We start from the raw sequence: 24,785 nt of genomic DNA on the forward strand, positions 1-24,785 counted from the left end.
TGTTTGGTAATCTCTCTAGGTTCTGTTGTGTTCAGTGATCTCTCCAGGTTCTGTTGTGTTCAGTGATCTCCCCAGGTTCTGTTGTGGTCAGTGATCTCTCTAGGTTCTGTTGTGTTCAGTGATCTCTCCGGGTTCTGTTGTGTATTCAGTGATCTCTCCATGTTATACTGTGTGTTCAGTGATCTTCCCAGGCTCTGTTGTGTTTGGTAATCTCTCTAGGTTCTGCTGTGTTCAGTGATCTCTCCAGGTTATGTTGTGTGGTCAGTGATATCCCCATGTTATACTGTGTGTTCAGTGATCTTCCCAGGCTCTGTTGTGTTTGGTAATCTCTCTAGGTTCTGCTGTGTTCGGTGATCTCTCCAGGTTCTGTTGTGTGTTCAGTGATCTCCCCAGGTTCTGTTGTGTTTGGTAATCTCTCTAGGTTCTGTTGTGTTCAGTGATCTCTCCAGGTTTTGTTGTGTCTGGTAATCTCTCTAGGTTCTGTTGTGTTTGGTAATCTCTCTAGGTTCTGTTGTGTTTGGTAATCTTCCCAGGTTATATTGTGTGTTCAGTGATCTCTCCAGGTTCTGTTGTGTGTTCAGTGATCTCCCCAGGTTCTGTTGTGTTCAGTGATCTCTTCAGGTTCTGTTGTGTTTGGTAATCTCTCTAGGTTCTGTTGTGTTCAGTGATCTCTCCAGGTTTTGTTGTGTCTGGTAATCTCTCTAGGTTCTGTTGTGTTTGGTAATCTCTCTAGGTTCTGTTGTGTTTGGTAATCTCTCTAGGTTCTGTTGTGTTCAGTGATCTCTCCAGGTTCTGTTGTGTTCAGTGATCTCCCCAGGTTCTGTTGTGGTCAGTGATCTCTCTAGGTTCTGTTGTGTTCAGTGATCTCTCCGGGTTCTGTTGTGTATTCAGTGATCTCTCCATGTTATACTGTGTGTTCAGTGATCTTCCCAGGCTCTGTTGTGTTTGATAATCTCTCTAGGTTCTGCTGTGTTCAGTGATCTCTCCAGGTTATGTTGTGTGGTCAGTGATATCCCCATGTTATACTGTGTGTTCAGTGATCTTCCCAGGCTCTGTTATGTTTGGTAATCTCTCTAGGTTCTGCTGTGTTCGGTGATCTCTCCAGGTTCTGTTGTGTGTTCAGTGATCTCCCCAGGTTCTGTTGTGTTTGGTAATCTCTCTAGGTTCTGTTGTGTTCAGTGATCTCTCCAGGTTTTGTTGTGTCTGGTAATCTCTCTAGGTTCTGTTGTGTTTGGTAATCTCTCTAGGTTCTGTTGTGTTTGGTAATCTTCCCAGGTTATATTGTGTGTTCAGTGATCTCTCCAGGTTCTGTTGTGTGTTCAGTGATCTCCCCAGGTTCTGTTGTGTTCAGTGATCTCTTCAGGTTCTGTTGTGTTTGGTAATCTCTCCAGGTTCTGTTGTGTTCAGTGATCTCCCCAGGTTCTGTTGTGTTCAGTGATCTCTCCAGGTTCTGTTGTGTTCAGTGATCTCTCCAGGTTCTGTTGTGTTCAGTGATCTCTCCAGGTTCTGTTGTGTTCAGTGATCTCCTCAGGTTCTGTTGTGTTCAATGATCTCCCCAGGTTATGTTGTGTTTGGTAATCTCTCTAGGTTCTGTTGTGTTCAGTGATCTCTTCAGGTTCTGTTGTGTTTGGTAATCTCTCCAGGTTCTGTTGTGTTCAGTGATCTCCCCAGGTTCTGTTGTGTTCAGTGATCTCTCCAGGTTCTGTTATGTTCAGTGATCTCCCCAGGTTCTGTTGTGTTCAGTGATCTCTCCAGGTTCTGCTGTGTTCAGTGATCTCTCCAGTCTGTTGTGTTCAGTGATCTCCTCAGGTTCTGTTGTGTTCAGTGATCTCCCCAGGTTCTGTTGTGTTTGGTAATCTCTCTAGGTTCTGTTGTGTTCAGTGATCTCTCCAGGTTATATTGTATGTCACGTGATATCTACTACCTTTGTTGTTTGTTCAGTGATCTCTCCAGATTCTATTATGTGTCCAGTGATCTCTCCGGACTATCTCCATGTTCTATTGAGTGTTAAGTGATCTATCCTCCAGTTTCTGTTGTGTGTGCTAAATTATGTTCTGAGTCTGTTGTGAGTGATATGTCATTTTCACGTTATCTTGCGTGTGCTATGTCATGATCATGGTATATTGTATCTGTGTTCTGTCATGTTCTTCTTCAGGTTCTGTTGTGTGTACCACGTCATATTCAGGTTTTGCTGTGAGTTTTCTATCATGTTCAGGTTTTTTTGTGAGTGCTATGTCATGTTCAGGTTCTGTCGCAAGTGCTATGCCACGTTCTGTTTCTCTGGTGATTATTTTGTCATGTTCAGCTTCTGTTTTTTTGCTATGTTATGTTCAGGTCTCGTTCTGCCAAGTTCTGTTGTGTATGTTACATGTCATGTTTAGGTTCTGTTGTGTCTGCTAGATTATGTTCAGGTTTTCTTGTGGGAGTTATGTAATATTCATTTTCTGTTGTGTGTGCTATGCCATGTTCATGTCCTGTTGTGTATGCTATGTCATGTTCAGCTTCTGTTGTGTGTGCTATGTTGTGCTAATGTTCTGGTGTGTGTGTGTAATGTCATGCTAATGTTCAGCATTCAGTTGCAAATATTCGTTAACTGTAAAGTTAATCAAAATTCATATATCTTGCTATCATTTATGTTGAGGCCACATTCACTTTATTCACTTAATTAACCTTACGTCTGATTACACTGTCTTCTGTTACTGGACTTTGTCCTGAATAACTTACAATTGCATTTGTATGTGCAGTGTTGTCAATCCATAATGCCTACATGTAGGACAGTCCTGTAGATATTCAAATTTATAAACTACCGTATTACGTTTTAATTATTGAGGTCAGTGTCGTTTCGTCGTTTTTTAGTTGGATGATTATCAATGGATCTAATCTGATTAAAAAAAGAAGTAATTTAAACAATTGTACAAGTCTATAAAAATGGATATGAAGTACAATTACGATAAGATAGCTAAAACTGGTCGAGTACGAAACTAAATAATTATGACACGCTATTCTGTCGTTGAGTTAAATTTAACTAGGTTTTGTGTGGGTTTTTGGAGGATCGCTTTATCAGGTATGTTTGCACAACAGGATTATTAAAGAATTATTAATTTAATAATTAAATAAAGATATTTTTATACATCTTTCTTTTAAAAAGTCCATGGTCAAGTACATTAATTTTTCTGAAAAAGTTCCAATGGAACAAATATATCATGGCGTTACGTGTTTTTGATAGGATAAGCGAAAAATATTAACAAAAAAGCGATAAATATTGTAAAAAAATTACGAAAGATATATAATAAATATGCCATATTTTTTCCGAATTTGATTTCATGTCAACTCGTGATGTATGAAATATATTAACAAAAAGCGAAATTTTTTTGTCAAAAATTAGGAAAGAAAATTAATATATATAATAAATATACCATTTCAATGTTTATGTCAACTCGTAAAATATGAAAACGATATTTCACAAATTGCGAAAAACCTCATGATTCTAATAGACAAAATTAATTCATATAATTGCCGATAATGTTAACGTTTACCAATAAAACTGATATAAACAGCGTATCAACTACATCAATAAAAAGTCTGGCACCTTACATCTAATCTACCTGCAAGAAAATGGGGGGGGGGGGGGGGGGGGGGGGGTCACATATCATTTAAGAGATTTAATTAATGTTTTTAATAGCAACCGTAATTTTTACTGAAAATTGCAGTTCCATTTTTTGGGGTACCCCGTATTAGTCTCGACCTCTGGTATATACTGCATAACAACTGTATAACAAATAAAAGTGTGTTTATTTACTGTCAATGGATAATAGTATTTGCACAAATAATTAATGTCACATATTACTACCAATCACACCCACAGCTGCTTTTACTCCGTAAATATTTGACACGGAACTCTCTTCTTTGGTACTATGCAATCTCATGAAATAGCCTCTGTATAATTGTATCTGTAGTTCAGGGGAAACAACTCCAAATAACACGGACTGATGGTCACGTTTGGTCTCGACTTAGGATGCACTTTTAATTTGCTTCTATAAAAAAAGTTTGTTTTATTTAACGACGCCGCTAGAGCACATTGATTTTTAATCTTATCATCGGCTATTGGACGTCAAACATATGGTCATTCTGACACTGTTTTTAGAGGAAACCCGCTGTCGCCACATAGGCTACTCTTTTTTACGACAGGCAGCAAGGGATCTTTTATTTGCGCTTCCCACAGGCAGGATAGCACAAACCATGGCCTTTGTTGAACCAGTTATGGATCACTGGTCGGTGCAAGTGGTTTACACCTACCCATTGAGCCTTGCGGAGCACTCACTCAGGGTTTGGAGTCGGTATCTCGATTAAAAATCCCATGCCTCGACTGGGATCCGAACCCAGTACCTACCAGCCTGTAGACCGATGGCCTGCCACGACGCCACCGAGGCCGGTTTGCTTCTATAAAATCACGTTACAGAGTGCGTGATATATTCATAGACGGTAAATATATCTTTAGAATACCAATATTACCACAATTTTAAGTGTTTTTATTTATCGTTTTTAAAGATAAACATGTATTTTAAATCTGAATTTGAAATTATAGTCCGTCCCATCCTACAATCGGCTGAGAAATAAATAACAGGTAGTGAATTACATACTAGTAGTATGAAACAAAAGGGCTTTCCCTGTGGTACGGACTATAGTTGTGGACACATGCATTGTAATCAATAAAGTTTGCTTTGTTTAACGACACCATTAGCGCACATTGATTAATTAATCATCGGCTATTGGATGTCAGACATTTGGTAATTACTACACGTAGTCATCAGAGGACATCGGTTACAGTAATTTTAACTATAGCTCTTTCTGGAATCTTGCCTATATGATGATCTGCACAGGGCCCGTGCTTATAAAACATTTAGTCCAGCCCTACGTTTCTTAAAGGCATACTGTCACGGATTTAAGGACCCTATTTCTCTCAAAATGGATAATAAATAAAAATTACCGTACATTAATTGTTGGAAACCAAATCTAGCTATCGCATCACCGTAACTAAACCATGATGGAGTGAAATCCGTGTCATCCCTCTCGGCAATTTTAGTTTTTGAATTATGGACCATTGCTATAATTCAATTATTTTTACAAAATGTCATTAATAAATGGAGTATGGTGGTTATGAAGATGGTTGAATAAAGTACATTTAGGGACAAATCAAATTATTTTTGTTCAGGTAATACTCTGTTAGACAATTAAATAGGTCAGTGGTCTGTGACAGTATGCCTTTAACGCGAAACATTTTGTCTTTAGCGTTAAAAAACGGATTGTTCGCCGAACCGAACGTTAACTAGCATCTTTTAATCCATACTATTGTTTTAGGTGTAGACTAGTTTTCAGGAAACAATGCAATTTGAACTTTTAATGAGTTCAGATCAGGGATTCGAACCTACTGCCGACATAATTTGTACAATGTAAACAAGTACAACACATTAGCCCACGAGGTCAAGCATCAGCATCATCAAATGAAAATGTAATTTAAGCCTTATGAACCTGATACTTGAGATAGTAATGTATTCTGGCGGAACACAACGAAGATTGTCGGGGACTAAATCGGAAAGCAGAGGTTACACGTTTATCACACTTTAATAATACCAACTATCCACTGCTGAGGTTTTCTTGACCGAATCATTCAGGTTAGGTCCGAAAGGATCCTACCGTTTTGGGTTATTAGTTTTGTAAATATCTTTTGCCATTTTAACCAATATTTTCATTAAAAAAAGAGATGAAATAGAAGTTAATTTAGAAATCACACAATTTTTTAAAATTAATAATGGATTAAGTTGAAAAATACACGGTTAACTGTCGATTCTTCAAAAATAACCCTACGGGGCTGGTGGGTTATTTTTCAAGAATCGACAGCTAACCGTGTATTCTCCAGTACTGAAAAGTGACTCGCGGCGAACAAACATGGCTGCCAAACTTTTCTCGTTTGCCTTTTCACACAAAGCTGTTAAATTGTTTTTAGCACACCCACTCTGGAACTAATTAGTTATGCTCTTAAACAATTCAAATGTGTATATCATTACTGGAATTAAAAGAAATAAATGTCATCATATCGGCAAGCAGAACTGTTTCTAAATGTTTCGTTGATGGACTATTTCTTAAATGTTTCACTGTTTTGTTACCGTGGTAACCTTGAATGAAAACAAACTATGAATTAAACTTGTTTTGTTTCGCGCATTAAATTTTATAAGGATGTACTTTTGTTGTTTGAAAGGCACTAATCGTTTCAAGACCTTATTTGTACTTATTTAAGATTAAGCATTTTTGCTGTTTTGATCAGCCATTTTGAAAAACGTTTCCATATTACAATACCGTTGCCACGAACCCGCCCGTCGCGAACGTCCGCGTTAAGAAACGTAGGGCAGACTCAATCTTTAATGACGTCACACGCATACTATTAGTATGGCGTATTTGTTTGTTTGTAAATAATTTCACGTTTTGGAAATAACCGAAAAAACCCAAAAAACTATTTTTATGTGCAGTTTTGAAAACAATCGGCTCAGAAATAAACAGCTTGTAGTAAATTCCATCGGCATAGTATGAAAAAAGGCGTTCCCCGTGGGATGGACTATAGACTCTAAACTATATATCGTTCTTTCTTTCTCTCTTTTAACAGTACTTATTTTTGTTAATATTTAAATTGCAAATAAATATTACTGTCGTATTATGGAGAAGGCCTAGTAAGTTGTATAACTTGTGCCTAATCCAAGTGTTTTTTTAAAAAGCAATACAATATGTTTCAATCATTTTCATTTCAACTTATTTTCTTGCTTATTTCCAATTAAGGTTCAAGTATGCTGTCCTGGGCACACACCTCAACTATCTGTGTTGTCTGTCCAGGACAGTGGGCTAGTTGTTAGTGGTTATTGAGAAAGAAGAGGGTGTAGTGGCCTTACACCTACCCATTGAGTCATTAAAACTCGCTCCGGGTGGGAGCCGGTACCGGGCTGCGAACCCTGTACCTACCAGCCTTATGTCCGATGGCTTAACCACGACACAACCCAGGCCGGTTTAAATCAATAAGCACAACGTTTTTAGGCCGGATGATTCACACAGAGAACTGCCATCAGCAGAACGGTCTCGAGAAAGAGAGTGGAGTCCATTCAAAAAAGTGGTAAAGCGCTCGCTTGATGCGCGGTCGGTTTAGGATCGATCCCCGTCGGTGGTCTCATTGGGCTATTTCTCGTTCCAGCCAATGGTCCACAACTGGTGTAACTAAAGCTATAGTATGTACTATTTTGTCTGTGGGATGGTGCATATAAAAGATCCCTTGCTGCTAATCGTAAAAGAGTAGCCCATGAAGTGGCGACAGCGGGTTTCCTCTCCCTATATATGTGTGGTCCTTAACCATATGTCTGACGCCATATAACCGTAATAAAATGTGTTGACTGCATCGTTAAATGAAACATTTCCTTCCTTCCATTCAAAAATAACTTACACATTGACTGGGTTAAAATCTTAGCACATAAGAATTAATGTAAAACAGAAATTATGGTACAGAGATATTGACGATTTACCATTTTCATCTTTCTTTCTTTTAACTTTATTAACATGCCTATATACAAGAGGTTCAGGCGCCATTTCCATCTACATTGTATTAGGAACGTTTGAATGACCTCGTTAAAGTGGAGGCAACTCATCTATGATGTCTTATATTCGTCTGATTTAAGTTATTCCCCTTGAACAGTCATTCCACTACATGTACTTGTGTGGAAGGAAATGAAGGAAGGTAATGTTTTTACTTGACGACGTACTCAACACATTTTATTTACGGTATTATGGCGTAAGACATATGGTTAAGGACCACACATATATTGAGAGAGGAAACCCGCCGTCGCCACTTCATGGGCTACTTTATTGGATTAGCAGCAAGAGATCTTTTATATGCACCATCCCAGAGACAGGGTAGTACATATCACGACCTTTGATATGCCAGTCGTGGTGCACTGGCTGGAACGAGAAACAGCCCAATGGGCCCACCGACAGTGATTGATCCTAGACCGACCGCGCGTCGAGCAAGCGCTTTACCACTGGACTACATCCCGCCCCTACTTGTATGTGTACACTGGCCTCGGTAGCGTCGTGGGTAAAGGCATACTATCACAGACCACTGACCTATTAAATGGCCTAACAAAGTATTACCTAAACAAATTTAAATTTGATCTGTCCCTAAATGTACTTTATTCAACCATCTATGTAACCACCATACTACACTTACTAATGCTATTATGTAAAAATAATTGAATTATGGCAATGGTCCATAATTCAAAAGCTAATATTGCCAAGAGGGTTAAAATGGATTTTACTCCATCATGGTTCAGTTATGGTGATGTGATAACTAGATTTGGTTTCCAAACATTAATGTAATTATCATTTATTATCAATTTTTAGAGAAATGAGGTCCTTAAATCTGTGACAGTATGCCTTTAAGCCCTCGGACTGGTAGGTACAGGGTTCGCAGCCCAGTACCGGTTCCCTCCCATAGCAAGATTTAACGACTCAATGGGTAGGTGTAAGACCACTACACCCTCTTCTTTCTCACTAACCACTAACAACAACTAATAACTAACCCACTTTCCTGGATAGACAGCCCAGATAGCATTACTTGAAGTCCGCCATCTCATGCTGTTTTTGTTTGTTTATACTTATTTCGTTCTTATATCCAATTAAGGTCCATGCACGTTGTCCTGGGCACATACACCTCAGCTATCTGGGCTTTCTGTCTAGGACTGGGTTAGTGGTTAATGGTTAATCAGAGAGAAGTCGCTGTAGTGGGATGCGAACCAAGTACCTGCCAGCCTTAAAGGGACATTCCTGAGTTTGCTGCTATTTTAAAGATGTTATCGACTAACAGAGACTTTTTAACGATTACATATCAAATATACTTTTCTGCATAAAATATTAGTGGCTGGATATTAAACGTGTTTCTGATCGTTCTAATGTTTGTGCTAGGTTAAATTTCATTTTATTTCTTAAAAACAGTTTTTTCGTACGTACGAAATTATTTGAAGACAAAATCCAGTTTGGGCTTCTTACAAATATTAAGACGACCAGAAACACATTGAATATACATACAATGATATTCTAAACAAGAAAATATATTTAATATGTAAGTTTAATCGTAGAAATATTTTATTTTTTGGAAACATCTAACAATGCAGCAAACTTGGGAATGTCCCTTTAAGTCCGATGACTTAATCTCTACAGCACCGGGGGCAACATCTTATTAATATTTCTAACGTACAATTGCAATTATATACATGTACTTACAAATGTGATTTTGCTCATTCGAGTCATTAAAAAAAAATATATACATGTATATACGAAAGAAAGAAATGTTTTATTTAACGACGCACTCAACACATTTTATTTACGGTTATATGGCGTCAGACATATGGTTAAGGACCACACATATTTTGAGAGGAAATCCGCTGTCGCCACTACATGGGCTACTCTTTCCGATTAGCAGCAAGGGATCTTTTATTTGCGCTTCCCACAGGCAGGATAGCACAAACCATGGCCTTTGCTGAGCCAGTTATGGACCACTGGTCGGTGCAAGTGGTTTACACCTACCCATTGAGCCTTGCGGAGCACTCACTCAGGGTTTGGAGTCGGTATCTGGATTAAAAATCCCATGCCTCGACTGGGATCCGAACCCAGTACCTACCAGCCTGTAGACCGATGGCCTAACCACGACGCCACCGAGGCCGGTTGTAAATACGAGTGCTTGGAATATATGGTGAGCATGTTTGGGAGTTTTTAGGAGGAATGAATAAATTGTTACTAAAACAGGCGCGGATCCAGGAGTGAGGGTCCTGGGGGGTGCCCACACCCGGAATTTGGAAATGCCCTGAAATATACAAAAGATTACAAGAAATTTATTTATTTAGAGGGACACATATAATATGTATGTCGGATTGGTGTTTCTGGAAAGATCGCGATAATGAACAATGATGTTCGTTTGAATTCTGTACATGTCCTTCTAACACATAACATCGCCTCCTTGAATGCAATATGTGCCCTTTTAAAAGTGTGAGCCCCTCTCTGGAAACTGTAGATGTGTGTGTGTGTGTGTGTGTGTGTGTGTGTGCGTGTGTGCGGGTGTGTGTGTGTGTGTGTGTGTGTGTGTGTGTGTGTGTGTGTCTCTCTCTCTCTCTCTCTCTCTCTCTCTCTCTCTCTCTCTCTCTCTCTCTCTCTCTCTCTCTCTCTCTCTCTCTCTCGCTCTTTTCACCCCCTTCGTAGATTAAATCTGAATCGAAACGTTATCTTCATTGATAACACTATTATTTCACTAATACAATTAAAAATATATATATTCTACTGAGATATAATAAATACACTGACCTGTCTTGGTGATGTCCTTACTGTAAACCCCCACCCCCAAGAAAAAAAGAAAAAAAAAAAGAAGAAAAAAAAAAGACCAACAAAGAAACATTCCTTAAATACATGTAGTAGCTAACCGCTGTAACAGCGTCGCCATCTTTAATAGCATATATTAATAATGCAAACCAAGTAATTTTAAATATGTTTTTTTGTACATGTTAAATATGCTTATAGTTTTTGTTGTTGTTGTAAATAATTGTATTTGACGTGAGAAGAAAAGTAAAATTTTTGGAAATAATAATAATAATAAATGAAAAAACAAACTGTATTTTGTGTGTCAAAAGAAAACAATCGACTCAGAAATAAATAACTTGTAATTTTTTTTATAGTAGGGCTTATGAAAAAACAAGAGTCGTTCCCTGATGGACGGAATATAGTAGCAATGGTCGTCTACCTCCTAAAGGACAATACCCATAATGAAAAGGGTGCATTACCAGTGGCGGATCCAGAAAATCCATTTGGGGGGAGGGGGCAATGACACGAGTTGAAATGCCAAAGGAACTTTGGGGGAGGTTTGGGGGGGGGGGGAGAGTGGGATCGTAAAAAGAAAAGAAAATTAATATATAATAAAATATATAACTGTCGTAAATTAGGGGGGCTAATGACGTCATTAGAAAGTGACTTCATTAGCACTTGGAACAGGCCAAGTTGACGGTTCAAGGGTCTACAGTCAGATTGTAGCAAAATGTTTTTCAAGAAATACCAAATGTACAGTTAGTTCCGTAGAAAAACGATTCAGTTTACAATGGACATAACAGGGGCATCGAACTGTTGTTTTTCTTCCTATGGCGCTTGCATAGTATAAATCTCATCATATACATTGCTTTTATGGCTGTACAAACTTTTAATTGCTTCCAAGGCTCCTGCATAACCATATGGAGTTTTTAGATTTGCGGCTATTATTGTGTATTTGATGCCCGCAAATGTCATTTTTGACCGAAGGCATTTGCCCGAGGTTAAAAATAAAACAGATCTCCTAATTAATCTAGTCTACCTGTTGCTGGAAACATTAACATGTTAATGATATAGGATGACGTCATTTTTGTTTGATGTTATTACGTCACGTTAACAGTTTAGTTAAGAATAAGTCAACTTAAAGTGTGAAGGCTTTCTTTTTAGTAATTTTACGGAAGGATAAAGTAATTATCTCTGGACAGTGGTTATTTCAAACACGGCTGCCGGAGTTCTAGACGACGAAAGACGTCGTAATGGGCGCTGCTTCAATATAGAACTTGAAACTATTTTTACAGGGGTCGTGGTAAGTAGACCGGTTTTTATTTCAAGGTGGCGAAGCATTGTAATAATATAACTAATCTTGAATTTGAATGGCATCAGTATTTCAGTGATGTCATTTTGTATCTTCTTACACAGGCACGGCGGAGCAGGGTGTGTGTGTGTGGGGGGGGGGGGGGGGGCTTCCCCAATACTTCTGAATCAAAAATATCATTGGTAGTAATCTTAAGGCAGAGATGAATTTTACTTGTAGAATACAGGAAAATGCTTTTCAGGACGTCCGTCCCATTATTCTGTTAAAAATGTGTTTAAAAAAAAAAAATCAAAAAAAAAAAATCTGTTTTGTTTGACGTAAGAAGAAAAGTAAACGTGCTTTAGAAATAATAAAGAAATACAATTTGTGTGTGCAATTTACAAATCAATCAGCTCGGAAATAAATAATTTGTAGTAAATTACATAGTATGAACAAAAAAAAGGCGATCCCTGTAGTTTTCAAACTTTTACTGGGGGAGCATACCTCGCTCCCACAATAAACTTTGCTTTGCGTCCTCGGTCTCAGCCAACCCCCCAACTTGTACAAATGATTTTAAATATTTTAAGGCAATTTGAAAAAAAGAGATATTGAGAACAAATATTAACAGACAAATTGGAAAACGAATATAACAGTTCTCATGTCTTGCATTTGCCATATATGTTGAGAAAATTATAAAATTGTTTTGTCAGCAGATACCGTGGCAATCATGTGACTTTAATAACTAGAAAGCAGTACATCTGATGACAGACAAAAATAAATTTAAAGATAAAGTTTTCTTTCAAATTACAGTCTTTGAAAATCATAAAAAGGTGTGTGTGTGTGTGTGTGTGTGTGTGTGTGTGTGTGTGTTGGGGGACTGTTTTATGTTGGGGCGACGACAGGGAAGATCGTATCATCAACTTTAAAATTAATACCTTCCCCCATCCCCGTTATAAATCAAAGTTAGAACGCCTAAAGTCCGAACCAAAATGTTAACAACTACGAAAAATTGCTCTCCAACCTTTATTTTTCGTTACGTTTTACCCACATTTTGTCCAGACAGAAATCTTGAAAACCCCCACAGATTCCACATACTAGATGATAACCATGTCACCTATATCGACTTCGCTGAGATCGCATAGAGCAAAAAACATGTAATTTTGTGCCGGCTGCCATTTTTACTTTTTATGGAATATTCTCTGTCACGGGGATTCTATAATACCCGTAACTGAATAAAACACGAGTGTCCAAATATCTCTCCTAACTGTATATCTATTAGATCTCTCTGTAACAGGCGGTATATACCCGCTTTGGCTCGTCTCTAGGTATGATCAGAGATACGATCTTAATTAAAGTATATATTATTATAGCACGTTTAGTTCACTAGAAAACACAACAAAAACACAATACACTTTGGAATCTGTATTAACCTACGCTGACAAATGTACTGCCGCAGTAGTTAATTAATAACAAAAATAATAACAACCCAGAACTGATCACTTAATTAGTTAATCTCTAGGTGTCTAGTTTACACAATATGCGAATCACTTCACCGTGACACAACACCCACACGTGTGATAATTGAGAAACGCTTCTAGGAGAACTTAATTAATAAAGGAATTACCACTCTATTCCTAACTGGTTAATTTTTAATTAACCCTTACTACTCGTTCAGTAACGTGTGATAATTGAGAAACGCTTTTAGGGGAACTTAAGTAATAAAGGAATTACCACTCTATTCCTAACTGGTTAATTTTTAATTAACCCTTACTACTCGTTCAGTAACCTTGTAACACAGAATTAATACTGGTACCTATCACAATAAAGACAATAACCTACAGTTTACCTAGGTCTTCTAGGATGACTGGCTTAGCTTTATATTACCAAATACTTGTGTAAATATAGAACAGTAAGTCTACGATTTACTTCGTCAGATGACCGAAGACCCTGTCTAAAGAATATTGGTATAATACAGTATTAAAATATTAAAAGTCACATCAATCACATCAAGGTTATACAACAGAGCAGAAATAATATCATTACCAAAGTCCCGTCTGAACTAATATAGATCGTTCAGTTGGACAACGACCGTTCCCCTCTGGAAGCTTTCCTTTTTGGTTCTCCCAGATATCTCTAAATCCTAGCTATTTATTATAAATCAGAATATCGCCTGGGGGTACAAGGCGGTCCTCCCCCTATCATCTGATATTCCACCTCTCCCAAAGTCGGTATATTTCTCTCTGATCGTCAGTCTGGCTGTCGCCAATCCGCGACCAATCCCCTGGCCATAAACAGCACTACCGGAGATATTACGTAACTACTAGCCACATGGCCGCCACACCTGCTCTGGGTGTGTACGGTCGCGCGGAGGTATTACGTAACAGTTTGCCCACCTGTGCTAAGTGCAATAAAACTGCACACGGCCCTCTAACACAATTAATATCGCCACAGGCGAAAACAAAATTAAGAGCATGTACCGTCACATTCTCCAAGAGAGGTGAAAGGATATGACTTAATCTAACAACGTCATAATATGTTATGATATAAAAACAAACGTGATGACGTCATATTAATTTTATTATTATTTTTTTATTTTTTATTTAATGATACCACTAGAGATCATTGATTTTTTTATTAATTATGTCACATACATTGGAGGATTTCACCCCTCTTGAAGAGTATTCCATAAACAAAAAAACAAAAAAATGGCAGACGGCAGAAAACTGCATGCATTTTGCCCTATGCTATCTCAGCGAAGTCAATACTGGCGACATCGTTACAGTCTCATATGTGGAATCTGTGTCACTGTAATGGTTTTTTCACAACTTGTGTCTGGACAAAATTTGGGGGAAATGTAACGGTAATTAAAGGTAGGAGAGTAATTTATTGTAGTTGTTAACAATATGGTGTGGACTTTAATCGATGACAGTCACTTTTTGCACCCTTGTTTTGGTTTGGTACACAATAAATGTATCCTTTCTAACTGTAATTGTTTTATACGATATATTTGACGAATGGTACTTTTTATCCAGCAATCACTGTATATATTGGCAAGATATGATGACTAGATAAATATCTATATTTTCGGTCACTGACCAAAAATATGAGTCACGTGATATAAGCCCGACTCGACTTGAGTATTTCAGAGTAGATTTTCAATAAACATACTCTTTAAATAATTTGTTGAAGTACAGTTGTAACAGCATTTGATTTGTTCCAAAATAGACGACAAACAGCTGTATGGTTCAGGACAATGACATTTTATTCAACATCCTACATAAAGTATTTTTAAAACCCAAGTGTGTGTAACTAAGGTTGTAACACCTGGCCGGTAACGGACACACGCATTCAGAAATAGCGATCTTAGAAATCCTCTAAAAATACGACATCACAGCAATAGTGACAATATCATTTCCACACTGAGAACAAGAGCTCTCAGTATTTATGCTGAAGATTATATAACTAGAAGCTGGACAGAAACACCAAGACAGAATACCAGCTTACAGTAGACCCAAGCTTGAAAGTTTAGAACAAAGGACAGACGCAGCGCAAGAATGCAAGTGCTATTGTTAGGTGCTTGTGCAAGATTCATGCTTGTGTTTTTAATCAACATATCACCAGTTAACAAGCTGACTGAAATAAGAGTAAATGATTAAATTAAAGGAGCACTATCCTTTTCAGAATTACCTGAAAGAGACATTGGATTAATTAGGTAGCCCTATAGTAAACATTAAAAACATAACATACAATAACTACCTGTAAATAACAATTTAATTAGTTACAGGAAACATTACAAATATTATAAAATACTATTATATACAGAAAGAAAAAAGAAAGAAATGTTTTATTTAACGACGCACTCAACACATTTTATTTATGGTTATATGGCGTCAGACATATGGTTAAGGACCACACAGATTTTGAGAGGAAACCCGCTGTCGCCATTACATGGGCTAATCTTCCGATTAGCAGCAAGGGATCTTTTATTTGCGCTTCCCACAGGCAGGATAGCACAAACCATGGCCTTTGTTGAACCAGTTATGGATCACTGGTCGGTGCAAGTGATTTACACCTACCCATTGAGCCTTGCGGAGCACTCACTCAGGGTTTGGAGTCGGTATCTGGATTAAAAATCCCATGCCTCGACTGGGATCCGAACCCAGTACCTACCAGCCTGTAGACCGATGGCCTACCACGACGCCACCGAGGCCGGTATATTATATACAGATAAAACTCGATATTGCCACACAGTAAATACAAATAACTTAGTTTTGCGATAACAATACAAAACTTGTATATTTATTTATGAATTACAGTGCTGTCCGGTGTATCGGCGCACCTAAGCATTCAAGGACCATTTTCTATGTGAACACTGTGAAATACTTAATAAAATGAATGAATGAATGAATGTTTAACGACACCCCAGCACGAAAAATACATCGGCTATTGGGTGTCAAACTATGGTAATGCAAATAAATAAAGTGATGATCAACATCAATATAAAAATTCAAGGTTTAAACAAAAACAGTGTAAAGAACTGTGCAAAAATACAAATACAAATATCACAGAATTTTACGGACACCGAATTTTACTCTAAACTTCAATTTGTGCTGTATTGGCCATTCTCAAAGAGAATGTTACACCCCTGCACCACGGTGAGGTTACAGCACACGCAGGGGTTAATAAAATGTGTCTCTCACCAATGAAGCTGTGCATAATCTGAAATACACTACAAATTGGTTTATGTCTGTAGTAAATAAACATTTTAAAATGGTGCATAAATATAGGCACCCCCTTGTATCCGAAACGATTTGCATGTCCGGTGATTCGGCGCAGTAGATGTGGATCGTTGACCCCGCTATTTATAGACCGCCCATGACCTCACTTTTAGCCCTAAACGCTACACTATTGTCCCAGAATTATTTTAGTACTTTTTTGTTTTGTCTTGTTAAAAATATTACTATGAAAATGAACGATCACACATGACCCATCTCATGATCAGTTTCGGAATCGTTTTCTTGAGTGGCACAATACTGCAGATGCATAAATGTTCATTATCATGCATGGCTAAGATGCCTACATGGATTTTATTTTTCTCGGGTAGATTGTGCACACACTGGATCTTATTTCACTTTTATTTTTTATAACAATGTGACAATTGTGAACTGAAATGACTGTCAATTAAGGTGTAAAACTTTCGTTTTATTTGCATTTGTCTGTGTTTTCCTTTTCAATTTAAATAAAAATAACCGAACAAAAATAATTACATTTATACTGTTTACTATACTTTTAAAAATGCGGGAAAGGTGTTTTAGACTGGTTTTAACGTTCTTAATATCAATAAGGCTGACCTACTTCGCGTTTATATACACGAAAACAGGTGAATGATTTATTTTTAAATTATGATATAATTATTGATAATTTAAAAAAAAAAATTTAATTGCACCCTTAACAAATATATTGATACTTGATTAACCATTTAAAAAAAGGAACTGAACTTTAATTCGTTAAAAACACCGAGAAGATGACAACTTCCTAAGCGTACATAAGCAAAATACCAAGTGCGCCGAATCACCGGACGCGCCGATACACCGGACACGGTTGTAGTGTTTAGAAACGCTTTTTAATTTGACAGAATGTAGCTAGCTTCTTACAAATAATGACGTCATGTATCTTGTATGACGTCATACGGCAAAAACCTCGCTAGGTTGACAATCTTCGATCTGCGTAAACAAAACTTGAATAAATAATGATTTTCCGAATATTCCTGTAGGACTGCAGGATAAAAGAAATAACTGGTTACTGTCTTAAGATATCGGCTTTATCCTGCGAAGGTTAGAATGGCGAATGCAGCGAGGCTCGCCAATCGACCTTCGCAGGATAAAGCCGATATCTTAACAGGGTTTCTGCCAGAGGGTGAAATGGGTATGGCGCCATACCCAAATTTTTATTTTTTTAAGTTAACATTTTGACAAAATTAATGACTCTTATCATTATTGTATGATTTTCTTAACCCTAACCCTAAATGTAACCCTTTTTTGTGTGGGAAAGGACCCCTATACCCCCTGTTGACTGTAGTTGCATTGTTAATGACCTTTGGTATGTCATAATAACGTCGATTAGGATCGCCAAACACTACACATGTATTAACCATGATTGCAGGCAATTAGTATATATAACAATGTGATAAAATTTCGATTCTTTACCAACAGCCTCAAATTATAGGCTACAACGATCAATAATAGCATGCCCTACAACATGGCCGACAGTTGGATTATGGGTAATCGCGTGACGTCATGAGAAACCCATGTATTCCATATCGCCATACCCAAAAATTTCTTTCTGGCAGAAACACTGCTTAAGACAGTAACCAGTTATTCCCTATTTATTGAATTCATCTTTTAAAACTTAAACTTAATATTTTGTCTAAAATTATTAACAATAAAAACATACCGACATGTAAACTGCATAACGTTGCGTTTTCTGCTCTCGGAACTTTTTACAGGGGTCAAGGTAAGTAGACCAGCTTTTATTTTAATGTGGCAAAACATTGTAATAATATAGCTAATTTTGAATTTGAATGACGTCACTTGCGTTTCCTTACAGGTTCAATTAGACCAAGTAAATTCCTATTGACGACCATAGTAACAATTTTTAACAAAAATAATAGAAGCAATGTTTCAAACCACTGGGCCAGTATATACACTGACAGTGTGGCACCTCCCATTGATAATTAGGCCTACTCAAAAAAAACCTCTGCTGTCACGTATCGTTTTAAGCACTTACAGGAAGTTTACAGTACCCACCCTCTGATCCGCACAAAATGCCAGTCGAATCTTTTATTGCCACCCCAGTTATTAACAAGTACAAAATGTCACAAGTGTAATAATTGTTCAGGTAATAAAACGTAGAACTGACGGGGCATTTGTTATAGTATTTGCACAAATAACCAGTGTCACATATGTCCACCAATCACAGCCATAGTTGCGGTTTACTCCTTAAACACTTAGAAGTCGGACCTGGGAATCACATGGTTGGTACTTTACAACCTACAATAACAACAGACTGGGTGCATGGCGTTTCCGTCTTGAGAACGCTGGAAAAATTCCAATTCCAAATTGCTATTGAACATTTTATTTTAATTTGAACATTCAGAGCGACCAACCTAATGAAAATATTTTCCAGGAATTTTCTGGTATTTTCATTTTCAAGCGCGCGAACGCGTCTTTCAAAACAATAGTTTATAGCAAGCGAAAATGCCATTTTCATTAAAAAAAAATATAAATATATATATATAAAATATATAAATTAAACAACGCCATGTTTGACATATTTGCAAACTAACAACAACCAAAGAGATACATAACAATACAAATGTTTATTATTTATTGGAATGTTATGTATTCAATAATAAAAGCATAAATCAATCCACATAATTGATAAGTGATAGACTTACTACTTCCTCTTTAGGCATAGGCCTACTTTATGGCTTGTCTAGTAAAATATGCTAAATATATTCATCAATGTAAATAAAGTTACTATACCTAGTACAGTAATTAACAGCATTACCATACACATGTACGTATGCGCGCGCGCGCACACACACACATACACACACCAAAATCACCACTTAATTAGCAACTATTGTAGTACAGTACAGTAATAAACTCTGGATTGTATACTAGTATAAATAGATTTTATGGCTATACCATCACGTTTTTTTGTTTTTTGTTTTTTCGTCTTGGAACGAATTTTATATAAAATTTTATATTGCAATTAGTTTCCGGCATACTTCGTAATTCACCCGAATCATTTCGTATGCCCTCGGCATAATCCCGAATGTTTTCAAATTCTTTTCAAATCACTGGCATGATTTTGCAAGTAAGGTTTTGATTGGTCGAATAAAAGGTCAACTGGACATGAGCTCCAACGGGCTGCTGTTAGATTCACATGTAATAGTGGAGCTAATTTTAATTAGATTGGAAAGGATTTGTGGTGAACTGAATTGGGGACGAAATGTCTGGTATCCACATTAAGACTGGCTACCATTTTGCATTACGCTTATATTACTATTAGAGTAGCACTTTTGGGGTGCCAGTGTAAAAAAACACAATCGCGGTAAAAACTAACAATGGTTTGTAAAAATTTACTTTGTTTATAGTTTAACTTACTTGAATAAAACAACATCGGTAGGTATATTAATGTCATGAATGTGTTACAGATTACTGGTGGCCAAATATTATTTAGTGAAATGTTGCATGTGAAAGCATATGAAAAGAAAAGACTTGTGGATCCGTTTCTTTTGTTTTTGTACGATCGCAAGTGTTCTTCTGTTATATATTCAGGTTTTTACCCACCGTGGCGAAGTTGCATGCATCGCCATAGGACCGATGTCTGCGTCATGGAAACATAAGTATATGAGATTTGAAATATCTTTAAAATGAATAGGTCTACATACACTACATAACAAGTAAGAAAAAGTTCATACGTGGCTTCAGTTTACATTTTCATTGGTCGGCTGTTGACAAATACACAGCCAATAGACACACGTCTTAGTAATAGCACAACACTGTAGACAATACCGAGTTCAGGCTAAAATGGAGAATGTAGAATGTAATAAGAATTAGTTGCTTTAAAAAGAATGTTAGTGAATTTGAAAACAAATCTGGATATTTGGCATCAATTTCGAAAATTCGGGTATAGGATTAAAATTCCGGATTTTTTTGGAAAATATGGACATATAACAAGACCAATATGAAAACCCCCATTTATTAACATAATAGCATTATTGCAAACTGGTGTATCAAAGGTCGTGTCGTGGATGGTGCATATAAAAGATCGATTTGTACTATTGCAGAAATGTAGCGGGTTTCCTCTCTAAGACTATATGTCAAAATAACCAAATGCTTGTCAACCTCAATTCTTGTTTATACGTTTTTAACATTAATTACTGTTCATTATATTCTCTCTTTTCAGGGATAAACATGCCGACGACGCAATCGACTAGAAAGTCGGTTATGGAAGCCATCGACCATACGTTTTTACGACACCGTGTTTATACACACGCATTGACACCACTGGCTAAGCGTTTCTCACCAAATCAAAATCTAACGTCACTAGAAAATAATTTATGCTAAACCTAACTTCAAAAGACCTTTCAAGCTAAGTACTGTACCTGTTTTAACCATTTACCGTCCTGTAAAACAACCGTTGTTAAAAGGATGTTTTGTGTTTTAACAGTTTAGAAAACTAATTGTTTTGACACAGTTCAACCGTTTAAAACTATCAGCATTCTGGGTAGACTTTAGGATCTCAGAAAAATAAACAATTCCACAGGAATCTTTCGTTGAAAACAGTGCACTATTAACAAGGACCATTTCTGTTTTGGAATGTTACAGTTCTAACTAGGATTTCGCTCGATCAAATAATTGTTTTAACAGGGACATTTCATGTTTTAAACATAACTGCTGTACCTAAGACGATTGTTGATTTTTTTTTAAAGTTAGATTTGAACAAGAACCCATTGTGCTTAATACTGTATTAAAATAGTGTTTTGTGCTTAAAACATGTGATGTTGATGCAGAGTATGTAGATGATGTCTTTTAACATATCGCCATCAACTGAGGAGCCTGACAAAGAGGACATTAATCTCTTACGCACCCCTGTGCTGATTCCTGTGGTGATCATCATCCCGATTCTCATACTGACGACAGTGACAGGCAACCTCCTCGTCATCATCTCCTACCTGAGAGACAAGTCTCTGCAGACGATCTACAACATCTACATCTTCAACCTCGCCATCGCTGACATGCTCATTGGTTTTAACAGCATGAGTTTGTACACCGCATACACCATCACAGGGTTTTATTGGCCCCTGGGTCGGGCCATGTGCAAGATATTTCTGTGCGTGGACTACACTCTCTGTCTGGAGACCGTCTTTCTGATGATCATTCTCAGTCTGGATCGCCTGATCCTCATCACAACTGGTGTTGACTACAACCAACGCGAGACTAGGAAAGTGGCGTACATCAAGGTCACGGTCAGTTGGATCTTTGCCTTTTCTCTTTACGGTCCTGCGATCATCGGCTGGAATTACTGGGTAGGGAAATCGGTCGTTGCAGATGGCGAGTGTTTCGTCGAATTTTACAAGAATTTTGAATACACACTAGCAACAGCTACCGTGGAATTTGTTATTCCCTTTGTGTCAATCATAGTGTTAAACACATTAATCTATTTGAAAATTCGAAAACGCAGCATATTATCAGATCGGCGAAAATCGTCAACTCTCACATCTGCTACAGACGTCCTTACCGGGGTAATTTTGACCAGTGGTGACTGGAACAATCCAGATAGACCAACAGTGAACGGGATCAATCCATATTGCATGCGTGTGAACAATACAAGTAGTGTTGATAGTAGTGGGAACAATCCAGATAGCGATAGTGAGAACAATCCACATAGAACTGACGGCACCATTCCTGGTAATATTGGTGGGAACAATCCACATAGAACTGACGTGATCATTCCAGGTAATATTGGTGGGGACAATCCACATAGAACTGACGGGATCATTTCTGGTAATATTGGTGGGGACAATCCACATAGAACTGACGGGACCATTCCTGGTAATATTAGTGAGAACAATCCACATAGAACTGACGAGATCATTCCAGGTAATATTGGTGGGGACAATCCACATAGAACTGACGGGATCATTCCTGGTAATATTGGTGGGAACAATCCACAGAGAACTGACGGGATCATTCCGACTAGTGTTGATGCTGGAAATTCAGATTGTTTTGATGGGACTAGTTTAGTTAGTGCTGATACTAACAATTCAAATAGTGTTGATGGGAGGAGCAGGTTCATTAGTCTTAGGAGACAAAATCACGAGAGAAAAGCGGCCAAGACTTTGTTGCTTTTGGTGACGGTGTTTGTTGTCAGTTGGACTCCTTACACAGTGGCCACCATTGTGATAACCCTCTGCGATGCATGCGTCGTCAGCTATGCGTATGTGTTTTTTGTCTGGCTGCTGTGGACAAAGTCATGCGTCAATCCGTTTTTGTACGCATATACATCTGGTACATTTCGTAAAAACTTCAAACATTTGTTGTTGTGTCATAGAAAGAAGTCATGAGAACCGAACATTTTAATTGTTTATACGCACCTATGTACATATGGAAGTATACTAATAGTTCTATTACAGTTAAAGATCATTTGTTTTATTTAGGAATAATTTTTCGATATAACAGTAAGTTTAGTTTTTTCCAAAAACATTTTGCAGATCAAGGCCGTAAAGCATTCTGGGAAGTAAATTTTAAATGTTTCTTTGCCTTTTTTTTTTTTTTTTTTTTTTTTTTACACATTCACGGACGGACCTCGGACCCCCCCCCCCCCCCCCCCCCCCCCCCCCCCCCCCCCATCCCCTGCGTACGGGCCTGGATATTAGTCCTCAACTTTATTCAGATTACGCGCCCCCATATAAATTTCTGCGTACGGGCCTGATATCATTTGTTGTTAGAATGCCTTAGATAAGACAATTTAAGAAGTAAATATATCAAAACGCTTTATTAGAAAAAACCCTCAACCTATTGTCCGAACCAAATTGTTAACAACTACGAAAAATTACTCTCCCATCTTTAATTGCCGTTAGGTTTCCTCCAAAGTCTGTCCAGACGGAGATCTTGAAAAAACCCATTACAATGACACAGATTCCACATACCAGTTGATAACTATGTCACCTATATCGACTTCGCTGAGAGCGCATAGGGAAAAAAGCATGTAATTTTGTATCAGCTGCCATTTTGACTTTTTATGGAATATTCTTCAAGAGGGGTGAAAGGATAGGACTTAATCTAACAACGTCATAACATGTTATGATATAAAAAGCAAACGCGTTGACGTCATATTATTATTATTTTTATTTTTTTTTATTATTATTTTTTTTTTAATGATACCACTAGAGATCATTGATTTCATATTAATTGTGTTCATACTTTGGAGGCTTTCACCCCTCTTGAAGAGCATTCCATAAAAAAAAAAACATGGCAGACGGCAGAAAACTGCATGTATTTTTCTCCCTATGCAATCTCAGCAAAGACGATATCGGCGACATCATTGCAGTCTCGTGTGGGGAATCTGTATATTTGTAGTGGTTTTTTTGCGATTTCTGTCTGGACAAACTTTGGAGGAAATCTAACGGCAATTAAAGGTAGGAGAGTAATTTGTCGTAGTTGTTAACAATTTGGTTCGGACAATAGGCCTATAAAGTTATAGTGTGTTAAAAATATTAAATAATTAAATCGACTTTGTAAATTTAGTAAATATATATGTGACCCGCTCTGGCGAAATCAGTCGCATATCGCAGTTGCTGATTTTGCGTAATGAGGCAATTAGTGAAAAAATACACTACCTGGTAAAATTGCGATTTTGACAGAAAACAGTACCTACATCAGGCGCGGATACGGGTGTGTGTGTGGGGGGGGGGGGGGGGGGTGCCGGGGTGCACACACAACCCCCTCTCGAGTTCAAGTGCCCTTAATTTTAGAAATAGGTGCCCCTCTTCAACCGTATCCCAGCTATGATCATGAAGTATGAGGACATCGGCACCGTATGTGATAAATGTATCCTTCTGGCACGATGATCTCTCCACACCAACAGCATTCCCAAGAAAAAATCCGGAAAGCATTATAGAAACTTAAAGAAAATTCTCTTCTTAACTGTTTAAGGAGTTTTAGACTATTAACTACTCAGTTGCCCCCCCCCCCCCCCCCCCCCCCCCCCCCCACCCACCCCCCCCCACCCCCCCCCCCGCCCCCCCGCAACAAAAAATCCTAGCTACGGCCCTGGTTTGGACCATTCTACTTTAGTGCACCAAAATTCTGATTTGTATTCTACATAATTATAGGATATTAAAAAGCTTTCATTTCGTATCATGTTTATGTCCCGAGTGAAATAATTTTCAATTGTCACGAGCTTTAGTGAGTGACAATGAAAATTATTTCACGAGGGACATAAACATGATACGAATTGATAGCGAGTTTAATATCCTATTTATTACCCATAATCGATCTTAATTTATATCACTCATCCCGTTTTGTTGACGTTCCTGTAC

At 37.7% G+C, this 24,785-nt stretch overlaps 1 protein-coding gene across 1 annotated transcript; it reads left to right on the plus strand.

Annotated features, from left to right (window-relative positions):
* Positions 1 to 11,490: 11,490 nt before the first annotated feature.
* Positions 11,491 to 23,048, plus strand: LOC121375374 (muscarinic acetylcholine receptor M2-like). Its single transcript, XM_041502795.1, has 2 exons — positions 11,491 to 11,683; positions 20,648 to 23,048. The coding sequence occupies exon 2, from the start codon at positions 21,264 to 21,266 to the stop codon at positions 22,806 to 22,808; it is 1,545 nt and encodes a 514-aa protein (XP_041358729.1). The 5' UTR covers positions 11,491 to 11,683; positions 20,648 to 21,263; the 3' UTR covers positions 22,809 to 23,048.
* The last annotated feature ends 1,737 nt before the right edge of the window (positions 23,049 to 24,785 follow it).

This window comes from Gigantopelta aegis, chromosome 6 (genome assembly GCF_016097555.1).
Source record: "Gigantopelta aegis isolate Gae_Host chromosome 6, Gae_host_genome, whole genome shotgun sequence".
Taxonomy (NCBI): Eukaryota; Metazoa; Mollusca; class Gastropoda; order Neomphalida; family Peltospiridae; genus Gigantopelta; species Gigantopelta aegis.